The 13997-nt window shown below is 39.3% G+C and overlaps 1 protein-coding gene across 6 annotated transcripts in view; it reads left to right on the top strand.

Moving 5' to 3' along the window:
- The window catches only part of tbc1d22b.S (TBC1 domain family member 22B S homeolog), a 60844-nt gene that overhangs the window by 18311 nt on the left and 28536 nt on the right, over positions 1-13997 (top strand). For 3 of the 6 annotated variants that reach the window (XR_005965800.1, XR_005965799.1, XR_005965798.1), the window contains exons 10-11: positions 8481-8556; positions 10970-11092. Coding sequence is in view for 3 of the 6 variants with exons in the window: in XM_041583820.1 (XP_041439754.1) it covers positions 8481-8556; positions 10965-11092 (204 nt within the window). In the remaining 3 variants the exon portion in view is untranslated. Of the gene's footprint in view, positions 1-8480; positions 8557-10964; positions 11093-13997 lie in introns of all 6 variants that reach the window. The other 3 variants (XM_041583820.1, XM_018249256.2, XM_018249258.2) reach the window with 1 other exon arrangement.

Below are 13997 nucleotides of genomic sequence, written 5' to 3'. Positions count from 1 at the left end.
AATACACCACAGTACTTTAAGTACCCTGGAGTGAATATGATCCGGTCCTGGACCTGTTTACCTTCATATATTCTAGTCTCCTTTGTTTTCCCTCTTGTGTTATCCATCCATCAGTATTTATATTATTAGAATTGGGTCTGTTAAAAAGGAAGCTCTAATTAGCTGGTTTCTCAGGTATGTAGATAGATGAAAAATAACTGTTCAGAATTTCTGTTTTTTTTCCCCTGATCTTATCAACCAATTGACAACCCTTTGCTAAAAAGGGTCCAACCCTTCTATTTTCATTTATGTATTTTGGCTGTTCCAGCTAACTTGAATCAAAAACATTTTTTTACAACCTTAACACTTATGCTTCTATTAAACAATTAAAACCTTTGCTTTACAACATATTTTTTCTAGTGGCTCTTCCTGTCAGTGTAGACTTTAAAGGGATCCTGTCATCGGAAAACATGTTTTTTTCAAAACGCATCAGTTAATATTGCTACTCCAGCAGAATTCTGCACTGAAATCCATTTCTCAAAAGAGCAAACACATTTTTTTTATATTCAATTTTGAAATCTGACATGGGGCTAGACATTTTGTCAATTTCCCAGCTGCCCCAGGTCATGTGACTTGTGCCTGCACTTTAGGAGAGAAATGCTTTCTGGCAGGCTGCTGTTTTTCCTTCTCAATGTAACTGAATGTGTCTCAGTGAGACATGGGTTTTTACTATTGAGTGCTGTTCTTAGATCTACCAGACAGCTGTTATCTTGTGTTATGGAGCTGCTATCTGGTTACCATCCCATTGTTCTTTTGTTTGGCTGCTGGGGGGGAGGAGGAGGGTGATATCACTCCAACTTGCAGTACAGCAGTAAAGAGTGATTGAAGTTTATCAGAGCACAAGTCACATGACTTGGGGCAGCTGGGAAATTGACAATATGTCTAGCCCCATGTGAGATTTCAAAATTGAGTATAAAAAAATCTGTTTGCTGTTTTGAGAAATGGATTTCAGTGCAGAATTCTGCTGGAGCAGCACTATTAACTGATGCAATTCGAAAAAAAAATCTTTTCCCATGACAGTATCCCTTTAAGGTTTTGTTATCCCTCGCATCTGGAGGCCAGACTAGTATATCTTAGTATATCTGGTGCTGGCTCCTATTTCTTCAGTTAATTCTTCCTGCAATTGGTAGTATGACAACTTCAGAAAATTAGCTCCAGTATTTTATTCTATTCTATTTTATTATACTTTATTCTGTGTTTCAATATACAACAGACACTAATGGATCAGAGACACTACTGTTAAGGAGACTTGCTGAGCAGTCCTGCCCTATGGCCATGTTTAAAGTGAATTAAACAGGGCGTGAGGGGTTTGCAGAGCAACCATATTCACTGCCAATGTGCTCAACCAGACATCCTGCTCAAAGGTCCCACCGCTCAGGGTTCGCAGAGTTATTGACACTAAATGTTAGGAGGCTTGCACTCACCAAACATTTCTGTAACAAATATCCAGTGGCTGATATAATACTGTAAGTTATGGGACAAACCACCTAGAGTAGATTCAGCCATTGCAGGACTCGCTGCATACTAGCATTCTGGCTGAAGATGCCACATTTATGGATCCTATGGATCAGAAAATGGAGCCTACTCTCAGGAAAGGCTTTGTCCATGTTGCTTCTACTCTACGACCAGCCACTGTATCTCTGGACTTAGCCAGGACATCTAGCCTCTGTTGCCAACAAGTAATGCCTAACACCTTCAACACATCAACTCAGCCCTAACCTTTATTGTTGGTGCGGCAACAGACATAATTAGGTTAGCAGCCAAATCATCAGCCACTACAGTCCTAGCTAGGTGAGCCTTATGGCAATGGCAGTGGTCAGGAGACTCAGTCTCCAAGTCAAAACTACTGTCCCTCAAATTTATGGGTGAACAGTTTTTTGTTAGTTGTGTGACTAACCTTGTGGCATCAGTAGAGCAGAGGCAATCACTACAAAATTCGCTTTAAATTGTGCCCACACCCAAACTGGTTTGTATCGTCATTGGTGCCAAAAGTTCCTGTAAGACAATTGGCTCTGCTCTAGGCAGATCTCAACATCACAGGATAGTGACATAAATCCCCAAACTGCAACAATTTTGAGGTTACTACTCAAACATGTTTCTCGTCAAGAAAAAAGAGGGAACATTCCGGTACTGAATCTCCAAAACCTCAACCTCTTCATAAAAAAGACAAAACTTGGAGATGTTCAATGAGTTTATATGTTGAAATTCACCACTCTAGAACCCCGGGACTTCCTGTCCACATAGATCTTAAGGACACCTACCTGCACATCCCTATTCACCAAAGAAACCAAAAGTTCCTCAGATTCACCATCTTGGACCATCATTATCACCTCACACACTGCCATTCAGCCTGTGCATGGCCCCATGCCTTTTCATGAAGATTCTAGCTTCCCTCATGGCATTCCTCAGTAACCAAGGGGCAGATTTATCAAATTGTGAGATTAGAGTTTACCACAATAAAACTCACTCACTTTCTATTCATTCATATGGGATTATAAAAAGTATATTTATCAAATGGTGAACTCCATTGATAAATATGATTAGAAAAATCCCATAGGAATGAATAGAACATGGGTGAGTTTTTCTGTTTTTGATAAATCTGCCCCCATGTGTCACAATTCTTCCCCTACTTGGATGATCCCCTGATTAGAGCACAAGATCTAGCCGTAGCAAATGACCACACCAAGCTGATCCTTTGTGGACTGCAACAATGCCTTCTCAATTACCAGAAAAGCACTCTGCCACTGAATTCCAGAGTGTACCTGATGGAGATCAGGACATCAGACTTTTCCATCAATGGGCCCTTAGAATTAGGCCTCCCTACAGGAATCTACCCTGCCATGGGACCTTAAAGAGAAGCTGACACCAAAAAACTTATTTTAAAAAAAATGATTCTTCATTTGAAGTTACCTAGTCTTCTCCCCCCCCCCGTCCACAATCTCCCTGTGCACATGGTTCATTCTATACACTGGCCCCTTTGTAACATCTTGAAATAAGGCGTTGTACTGGGCAATTATTTCCCTCCCCCACAGCTATGGTGCCAGTGGGATTAGAGGGAGTTAAGTCTCGCTCTCTTGCGATCAAATAAGGACTCCTGGCGAGCCCATGCAGGGCTGCCTGTCTGTCTGAAGTAGAAGCTGCAAGGGAAATGGAACAAGAAGCTCCACCTCCTTTGTGACATCATCCAGCGCTCATTTTGACAGGAAGCAGTAGAAAGCTACAGTCTGGCTGCCACATTTAAGCCTTTGGCATCAGTAATGCTTAAAGAGAACTGTCATGAACTGTAAACCATACCATTTTTCTCACTGATATACTGTATAATATTAATTAGTACAATAAAATCTATACCGAACTGCATCAAATTTGTGTTAAAAACACACTTTATCAGTTATTTTTACCAGCTCTCCAGATCAAGCATTTTCAGAATCATTCAGCAACATTCACGTAGGCCTGCCCATGTTCCCCGAGTCATATTTCCCCTCCCTCATCATCTAGTTACATCATATCTGTGTGCAACACTACTCTGTTTGCAGACAGGCAAGTATTATTGAAGAGTTGCCTTTGTGCCTCTAGTTTGGTTGACACAGAAAATAACTTTTCAACCTGATTGTAGAGGATCATTTCAGCAGTGCTGCTCATTGTCGGTGTGTGTGTGGGGGAACATGTATTGTTCATGTCTATAATCAATCCCCCCCCCCGTATTGTTCACGCCTGTAAAACCCTGTACTGTTCATACCTCAGACCCAGACTGCATTGTTCACCTGATCAAACCTCAGATAAACTGCTGGAGTATGTATGAACAATACATAGCATATATACACACACATATATATATATATATATATATATATATATATATATATATATATATATATATATATATATATATATATATATATATATATATATATATATATATATATATATATATATATATAATATATATATATATATATATATATATATATATATAATATATATATATATATAACAGTTATGTAAATAACATACTATGTTACCTGTGTGTTTGCCATACTCTGCCTGTCCTGCACTGCCTTTGAGCCATACTTTATGCTGTATTACTCAGATTCTACATATGTTTACAACACAACATTATTTCACATTGGTACTGCTCCTCTCTGAAACACATTAAAATAAGCATCCCTGCCCTGCTTTATGGCTGAGATTATAGCTATGTTTATAGCATTCTTTCACATTGGCATATTTCCTCTCTGATCCCCATTATAAGCAACTGTGGAGGGGGAGAGTTAACCATACTAATTGAATGAATGTCACATTTAAACTACAATCCCCATAATTCATTGCAAATGGCTTCTGATAGAGGGCATGTCTTTATGACATCAACTTTGGTGGGGGGGGGGGATCAGCATGATTGGCTCCTCCAGGCGAATGCAGATCTGATCAAGTCATGCCAGGGGGCGTATTGGGACCTGATTATGATGACACCTTCTTGCATACTATGCTGCTTTTGAGTTTGGCTGCATGGGATTAGCAAAAGCTTGTTTGAGGAGGCAAAGGTGAGATAAGGCTATTGGTTCATTATGGTATAGGTTTAACTCTGAAAAAACACTATTCTTTTTTTAAAGATAGAGAACACTATATATCATGACAGTTCTCCTTTTAATGGCTGACCTTGAAGGTCACCTTCCTAGTGGCAATTACATTCGCCAGGAGGTTTTCTGAAATCGGAGCATAATCGGTTAGGGAACCTTGGCTAGTAATTCACCAGGATATGGCCATCCTCAGAACTAGTCATTCTTACCTAAGGTTATATCTACTTTTCACTAGATCAAGATATTATTCCCCCATTCTTCTGTTCCAAGCCAGCCAATGCAAAAGAAAAAGCCCTCCGCAAACTACCGTATATACTCGAGTATAAGCCGACCCGAGTATAAGCCAAGGTACCTAATTCTACCTACGAAAACTGGGAAAACCTATTGACTCGAGTATAAGCCTAGACACAACTACAGCCCTGTCTCCCAGCAGCGCACATTCCGCCAAAGCGACGCCCCCAGCGATCAACCGGACTTCTTTGCAAAGTTGATGGTGACAGAGAATTGCCAAACGGATTACTGTGTGCATTGTCCCACTGTCCCACTACCATGTGCAGAGGGTGCTGTGTGATATTGCCATCACTGTTAATCTTTCGTATAACCAACAGAGAGCGCTGTGTTATATTAGTCACTGTTAATCTTTCATATAACCAACAGAGGGCGCTGTGTGATATTGCAGTCACTGTTAATCTTTCATATAACCAACAGAGGGCGCTGTGTGATATTGCAGTCACTGTTAATCTTTCATATAACCAACAGAGGGCGCACTGTTATTCTTTCATATAACCAACAGAGGGTGCTGTGTGATATTGCAGTCACTGTTATTCTTTCATATAACCAACAAATGGTGCTGTGTGATATTGCAGTCACTGTTATTCTTTCATATAACCAACAGAGGGCGCAATGTTATTCTTTTATATAACCTATATAACCAACAGAGGGCGCTGTGTGATATTGCAGTCTCTCCCAAAGCGAACTGTTGGTATAGGAATGATTAAAAATGACTGCAATCTCAGCTACTGCCCACTGAGTGTATAAGCCGAGGTAGACTTTTTCAGCACATTTTGGATGCTGAAAAACTCGGCTTATACTCGAGTATATACGGTAGATGTAGTATAGGCCCTTAAATTCTATCTAGCCATTGAAAAGGACAAGTGCCATGTGGTTTATTAGCACTATCAACCATGTCCACAAGACCAACTCCTTTATGGGTTACGGCCCGTTCTACAAGAGTGACTAGCCTGGGCCTTCAGAAATGCATAAGTAGAGCAGATATGCCAGGCAGCCACTTGGTGGTCAATACATACCTTTACCAAGTTTTACAGACTCCAGGTAACAGCTTCTGCACAAGTGTCCTAAATTCGCAAGGTGCTATAAGCCACCATACTTCCTTGGGACTAAGTCCCACCATTGACTTCAGGCATGTTGATTGTGTGTGTCTCTCGCTCTCTTCCTCCTTTGCAACGCCTCTTCTACTATATATCTTCCTTGCGGCTGTTCCTGTCTATGCTTGTCAATGAACTGAAGAGGAGGAGAAGCCAGCACCAGATATACAGAAAAGTTTAAAAACTTGTCCCATCTACAGATATGAAGGATAACAAAACACTAGCATCTGCACCGGGCTTACGTGAATAGGATTTCTCCTTGCTTTTCCCTTCTTGCTTACAAGGGGAAAATATACGTGTGTGTGTATATATATTATATATATATATATATATATACACAAAAAACAAAAAATATGCTGTTCGCACACCAATAGATAGCGATACACCAGGTGCTGCCACAGTGTCGAATATTTAACAGTTCCTGGGTAGTTAGCAGCGCACACTGGAATTTTTTAAAAAATTTAATTTATTTGTTAAATTTTAAAAGAGCATAATACATGCTCTTTTAAAATTTAACAAATAAATCACATTTTTTAAAAAATTCCAGTGTGCGCTGCTAACTACCCATGGACTGTTAAATATATATATATATAAGTGTATGTGTGTATATATATATAGCATTTTAAAGACAATCCATTTCCTTCAGTTTTGGGAAGATGCCCTTATAAGTTTGCATGTTTAAAATGTTGTGTTTAGTTACTCCCATATAGAGTTGTCTCTGCAACATAACCTCAGAGGAAACCAGGCCCGGACTGATAATCTGTCCGTTCGGGCATTTGCCCGAACGGCCGCTCTATCCTGTGATGAAATGGGCCGGGCGCTGCACTTATCTGATTTTAAAATTTAGGAGCAAGGAGCGCACAGTTCACATAGTTTTGAGTGCGCACGCTGAAGTTATTTTCAGAGGGAGAGGGAGTGAGGAGAAGTCAGCAGTGACGGCACTCCCCCCGGAACTTCGTGGGCTGGCTGGACAGTGCGTGTGCTGAATAAAGTTATTGGAGATGTCACGGCTCTCATCACAGCCACGTGACTCGTCTCCTTTGGAGAGAGAGATTGCCTGCCCCTGCGCTCTGCATCTTAAATCTGTCAGGTCAGTATGTGAGGTCCTGGGAAAAGCTACTGCACAGTAGGCATATAGGGGAGGTTAAAGCTATAGACATGGGAAGGAAGCTGATAAGAGGGGTCACTGAAACTGTTTACTGCTAAGAATGTTTGTGCTGCTCAGGTACCAGACACAATCTGGACTTGGGGGGGGGGGGGTTAGGGAGTTCTAGTTTAGCAAGTGCTTTGTTTTTTAGTTTAACTTTACTATGTATTACAATTACTGCCTGCTTTAAGAACATTGTGTTACCCTAGGGTAAATTGTATCTGTAATGGAAATCTGTTGTTTTTGAAGTACAACACCCCAAAATCCTGACCAGGGCCGGAACTAGGGGTAGGCAGAAGAGGTACGTGCCTAGGGCGCAAAGGCAGAGGGGCGCCAGGCGCTTACCTCTTTTGATGCCTTCCCTTAGTTCGGACCCATCTGTGGCTGCAGTTCCTGCTCAATGACGATTGTGCGCTCTTCCGCAGTCACTCGTTCTCTTCTGCGCATGTGTGAACAATTGGAAGCGCCGTAGTCGGCCAGGTTGCCTTGGGCACTGATCCTGACGTCCCGTCCCCATTATAAGTTCACTTCTTGCTATTTGTTTTATGGGGCCCTTTTGCCTCAGTGTTGGATTTTTAAAGCAGAAAGGTGAGTTCCACCTGTGCCAGCTACTTGATGAACTGAGTCATTCCTAGGGCAATAGCAGTAGAGCCAGTTATTAGGGCCTTATTGGGCCCAAATGTACAGCAGTTACACCCCTGGCGATGGTTAAATCTGTCCCATTTAGCTTCGTGGAAAAATATGCAAAATTTGAAAAGGGTTAAATCTGTCCCATTTAGCTTCGTGGAAAAATATGCAAAATTTGAAAAGGCATATTTTCAAATATATTCATTTATTTTTTAGACTTTTTTTTTTTTACTGCACAGGTATTGTAGTTCATTTCTTTGTATTTCCTTTATTTTTAGAAATCAAAAGTGTTATGTATTTCATGTGCGGCCCCAGAAAAAAAATTCTTCTTCGAATGTGGCCCAGGGAAGCCAAAAGGTTGGACACCCCTGCAGTAAATTATAATTCATAATGTACCCCCTAATTTATAAAGATATGTATGCTTTTATATTGTCACATAACTTCTCTGTGACTTATAATATCTTTATAAATTACAGTAGGGGGTACATTATCCACTATATAATATATATATATGTATATTTATGAAATATGCGTGTGTGTAAGTAAAAGACCAGCACGCATTTATGTGTGGGCTGCTTTGATTTTTTTGCCAGGGCTGCTTTTTACTCCCAGTCCGGCCCTGGAGGAAACTGTGTTATGATCACTGTTCCAATGCAAAAACTAGAGATGAATTTGGTTATGTATCTGTCATTCTTTCCCCTATTCCAGGATAACTATACATTTGCTCAACCTGGTATACAGAAGAAGGTGAAGGCACTGGAAGAACTTGTGAGCAGGATTGATGGTCAGTCAATAAAATCACCTAATAACTAACACATGACAACATTTTGTGTTCCTGCATATTAAATATGTAGTCTGAAAATTCTATTTCCCATATATGTTAGACTTTTGGCTTTATACATGATTTTCTAGTAGACTTAAGGTATGAAGATTCAAATTACAGAAGTATCCGTTATCCGGAAACCTCAGGTCCCAAGCATTCTGGATAACAGGTCCATACCATAGTAAATATGTAAAGTTGTGCAATATAAGTTTTTACTAAAATATTCATATATTCAAAATTTATAGAATTTTCTCTTGGTTGTCTAGCTAAAACTGAAATAAGTTTTCTATTTCTTTCTTTTCATCTGGTTTCACACTAAAGTATTGGAGGAAGGCCTGTGCAATTGAAATGGTTAAAAATAGAATTGTAGGGCTGTAAATTTTACATTTATAATGTGACTTTGCTAAAGCTTTTGACACCACTAAGGAAAAAAAGAGTCCAGGTATAGTTTTAAAACAATGTAACAAAAGTAGTGCAGGCTGTAGATCAGGTATTTAACTGAATAATTCCCTGGGGAAACAGAGAGAAGCAGCCTAGAGAGGATGCAAAGAAAATTTATAGTGGAAAACTAAGACTGTGTCTGACCAGGATCAAAAGAGCAAACAGGTTTTTTTTTAATATTCAATTTTGAAATCTGACATGGGGCTAGACATATTGTCAATTTCCCAGCTGCCCCAAGTCATGTGACTTGTGCTCTGAAAAAATTCAATCACTCTTTACTGCTGTACTGCAAGTTGGAGTGATATCACCCCTTCTCTCCCCCCCCCAGCAGCCTAACAACAGAACATTTGAAAGGTAACCAGATAGCAGCTCCCTAACACAAGATAACAGCTGCCTGGTAGATCTAAGAACAACAGTCAATAGTAAAAACCCATGTCCCAATGAGACACATTCAGTTACAATGAGAAGGAAAAACCGCAGCCTGCCAGAAAGCATTTCTCTCCTAAAGTGCAGGCACAAGTCACATGACCAGGGGCAGCTGGGAAATTGACAAAATGTCTAGCCCCATGTCAGATTTCAAAATTGAATATAAAAAAATCTGTTTGCTCTTTTGAGAAATGAATTTCAGTGCAGAAGTCTGATGGAGCAGCACTATTAACTGATGTGTTTTGGAAAAAACATGTTTTCCGATGACAGGATCCCTTTAAAGGTGAACCACCCCTTTAAAGGGATCTTGCAACAAATAATATGCATACAGGGTGCTCATGAAAATTCATATTCAACTTTTTAATTGGGTTTCTACACAACGCACACTAAGGTATTCCTATGCATACTGGACATCAAACTGTTTAGAAGAGCCCTGGCATTCATATTTAGGATATTTTATCTTCATATGTGGCATATATAAAGAAATTTATTCTGCCTAATATTACATGGTATGCTATCCAAAGATCCAAAGTTAAGGTTTTGTTTACTGTTTGGTTTAACTGTATAGCTGTTAAAAAAAAAACTTAACAGAACTAAACTAATCCATAAAGTTTTACTTAATGAATAATATTTAGAATCCAAAGCCACTGCTTTATGCTGTAAAAAAGTAGCTGTCAGTATGGCCTGCATTATGCATTAATTCCTTTTAGGTGCACTTACTTAAGGCATTGCTAAAAGCATGGGACGTGGGAAGTACTACCAGAGAGCATAAATGACTGCAGAAAAGACGTCAGAGAGCATCATGGATGGGGGATTTTATTGGAGCATCTTTATATGCTACCAGCGAGCAGCTTTCCCATCAATTGTTTAATAGTTTCATGTATAGAGAAGTTGTGCACAGTTTTTTTTAGTTCAGAGCTGCTCGTATACATAAACTACACCTTAGGAATCATTCCAAGTTTCAGTTGAAAGAGTATATCCACTGCTGCTGCCAGCAGTGCTCATTGATTTCTTGAGGGCTTATAGTATATTAAGATTCAGGATAAATCACTCTTTAGCTTGTAAACGCCTGTGAGCAGTGCCCTTTCATCCCATTGTTATCCTGTATGCCTTGTTTATTAATTTTGTAAGACACCTATTTTTTATTTTTTATCAATCAATGTAAAGAGCTGCATAACATTCTTACACTATATAAAAATAAGTGGTGGTGATGAATAAAGTTTGGTATGAAGGAAAGTTGGTTACAACAGCTGCCTTAAGTGCAAAGGGGAGATAGGATTATAGTGGCTACCTTTCCCTTTAAGGATTTTGCTTCCAATCCAGTATTCCCCTCTTGAATTTGAAGTGATATAGAGGTTTTATGAATGATTTATATTTATGGATTAGTGTATAATATACTTGTAGATATTCTAAATAAACACCCCCCTCCCCCGTTTGCATGTAACTGTGACTTGTCTATACTTTTACCTTCAATTTTTTGTTAAAATTCACCACTGTTCCAGAACAGGTACACAATCATTTTCGGAAATATGAAGTAGAGTATTTACAATTTGCATTTCGTTGGATGAATAACCTTTTAATGAGAGAACTTCCTTTACGCTGCACAATTCGGCTTTGGGACACATACCAGGTAAAATAGATCCGAAGCCTGTGATATTGTATGTTTTTCCAATATGCGATTGTGTATTTTTCCTATATTTCTGTTGTATTTTATGGGAATAGTGGTACTCCAGCAGAATTCTGCACTGAAATACATTTCTCAAAAGAGCAAACAGATTTTTTTTATATTCAATTTTGAAATCTGACATGGGGCTAGACATTTTGTCAATTTCCCAGCTGCCCCTGGTCAAATGACTTGTGCCTGCACTTTAGGAGAGAAATGCTTTCTGGCAAGCTGCAGTTTTTCCTTCTCAATGTAACTCAGTGGGACATGGGTTTTTACTATTGAGTGTTGTTCTTAGATCTACCAGGCAGCTGTTATCTTGTGTTAGGGAGCTGCTATCTGGTCACCTTCCCATTGTTCTTTTGTTTGGCTGCTGGGGGGGGGAAAGGGAGGGGGTTGATATCACTCCAACTTGCAGTAAAGAGTGATTGAAGTTTATCAGAGCACAAGTCACACGACTTGGGGCAGCTGTGAAATTGACAATATGTCTACCCCATGCCAGATTTCAAAATTGAATATAGAAAAACCTGTTTGCTCTTTTGAGAAATGGATTTCAGTGCAGAATTCTGCTGGAGCAGCACTATTAACTGATTCATTTTGAAAAATATTTTTTTCCCATGACAGTATCCCTTTAAGCTATTGCCAGTTAACCAATTCACTGGCCTATGCAGGCTCCTGTGTCTATACCACGAGTCATTATGTTTGCCTGGGTGCAGACACACAGAGCTGATTACATACAGAATACATACATACAGAATTGTGTTCAGAATAACAGGTGAATTTTCAGTCTGGCGAAAGAGTATTTTTGATTTTACTGACAATTACCTCTATCGCTAGAATTGCCTTCACCACCTCAGACCAGGCGAAGTGCAATAGAGTAGATAGGAGTTCCTCAAAAAAAAAGTTGAACATTTTTCTAAGTCCCAAAAAACGCTGGCGGTTTTTCCTATTTAAGGGGTGATAGACTGAAAAAGACCATTTTTTGGGGTACCCTCCCCCCCCACGTTTGCTAACATATGGCACCTAAACTATACTGTGGGCACATGTGTAGGGCAATTTAACAACTCTATTTTATTTTATTAAGGTTCCCTGGCCTTGTGTAGTGTAATGTATTTGCAGCAGCATATATGGCCATTGTACTTTAACTTTACTTTTACTTTAACTGTACTTTAGCATTGTATGCTAATTAGCCAACGCTATCGTAACTTCAAACTGCTGAGTGTAATTTCGCTGGTTCGGTACCCTGTGCGCAACTTCAGATCTTCGTGAAGTAGTGTTGTCCAGGCGGATTTACGTCTGGCGAAGTGTTGCGATGTGTGCGAAGCCATCACTGCCGAATTTTCGCCGGTTAGTGAATTTGCGCCTACCTCTTCAAGAATTTTGATGTATTGAAACTGATCCATGATCCTTGGTATTTGATAAACAGGCCCAGCACAAAATCATGATGGTTGCTTCACTGTCTTCACAGCGCACTGTGGCTTGAATTCAGAGTTTGGGGGGTTGTCTGCAGCCCTAGACCCAAGAAGAACAATCTTGCTTTCATCAGTCCACAAAATGTTGTGTCATTTTTATTTAGGCCAGTTAATGTGTTCTTTAATTAAGTGTAATCTCTTCAGCAAATGTCTTTTTTTCAACAATGGAACTTTGCAGGGGCTTCTTGCTGATAGTTTGGCTTCACATAGGCATCTTCTACCTGTAACAGCACTAACAGGTAACTTTAGACCTTCTTTAATCTTCCTGGAACTGATCATTGGCTGAGACTAGACTTTGCTGTTTGCCTATTCTTCTATCCATTTGAGTGGTTGTTTTTCTTCCTCGTCTTTCAGGTTTTGGTTGTCATTTTTAACCATTTGAGATCTTTTTAGCTGAGCAGAATATAATTTTTTGCACTTCTTTATATGTTTTCCCCTCTCCAATAAACTTTTTAATCCAAGTATGCTGTTTTTCTGAACAATATCATATACAACATTTGCTGCCTTCCTTAAATAAGGGCCGTAATTGACACCTGTTTTTTCACAGAATGAATGACCTCACTAATTGAACTCCACATTGCTATTATTTGGAACAAGATATTATTATTTTGAAGCCTCAATTAATGATTCAATTACACAGAATCAGCAGCATACTGTTGGGTCTGTTGGTTTTCTATTACTTTGCTACACCTATTTGTAAATTATTGAAATATATAATTTCTACCAAAAACAATGATTTAACAGGTTAGTGATGTGGGACTGCTACTATTCTGAACATAACTGTAAGTGTGTAGAGATTAAGTTAAACCTTTAATATAAATACTTGCCTTGTAAAAGACTTATCTGATCTCCGTTATGCTGGAATCACACTGGTATAGAAAGTTATGTATCACCACATTTTACACATTGCTATTTATAGTATAGTTGAGTTGGAAATCACAATACAGGCAACCTAAATTCAAGGACATGGAAGGCATTCTGACACTATTAGAAAAAGTATTTATTTGCCACTCTAGACATTTATTTATTTTAAATTCTAGTTGTCTGGGCTTCTAGATTTAAACCAACACACTAAAAGGATTTAGTTAGGTTGGTAAAGTCAGCCTGACTTCTTAAGCATCATTTTTAGGTGGCTTAATTAATAAAAATCTGGCTTTTCATGGAAAAAGTATCAGGGGGGGTGACATACATGTAACATAATACAGGGGTGTCCAAAATTTTGCAACAAGGGCCAGATTTGGTGAGATGAATATGTGTGGGGGGGTCGACCATTTAGCCTGACATCATTCCGAGGTAGCTTGCTTGCAATCAGGATCATTCACTCCTGGAGATGAACACGTACACGGCATTTAGGAAGTTTGGACTTATTCTCTGTGCCTCATTTAAACAAGGAGTCGCGT

Source organism: Xenopus laevis, chromosome 2S (genome assembly GCF_017654675.1).
Source record: "Xenopus laevis strain J_2021 chromosome 2S, Xenopus_laevis_v10.1, whole genome shotgun sequence".
Lineage (NCBI taxonomy): Eukaryota > Metazoa > Chordata > Amphibia > Anura > Pipidae > Xenopus > Xenopus laevis.
This window is presented reverse-complemented; position numbering and strand designations above follow the sequence as displayed.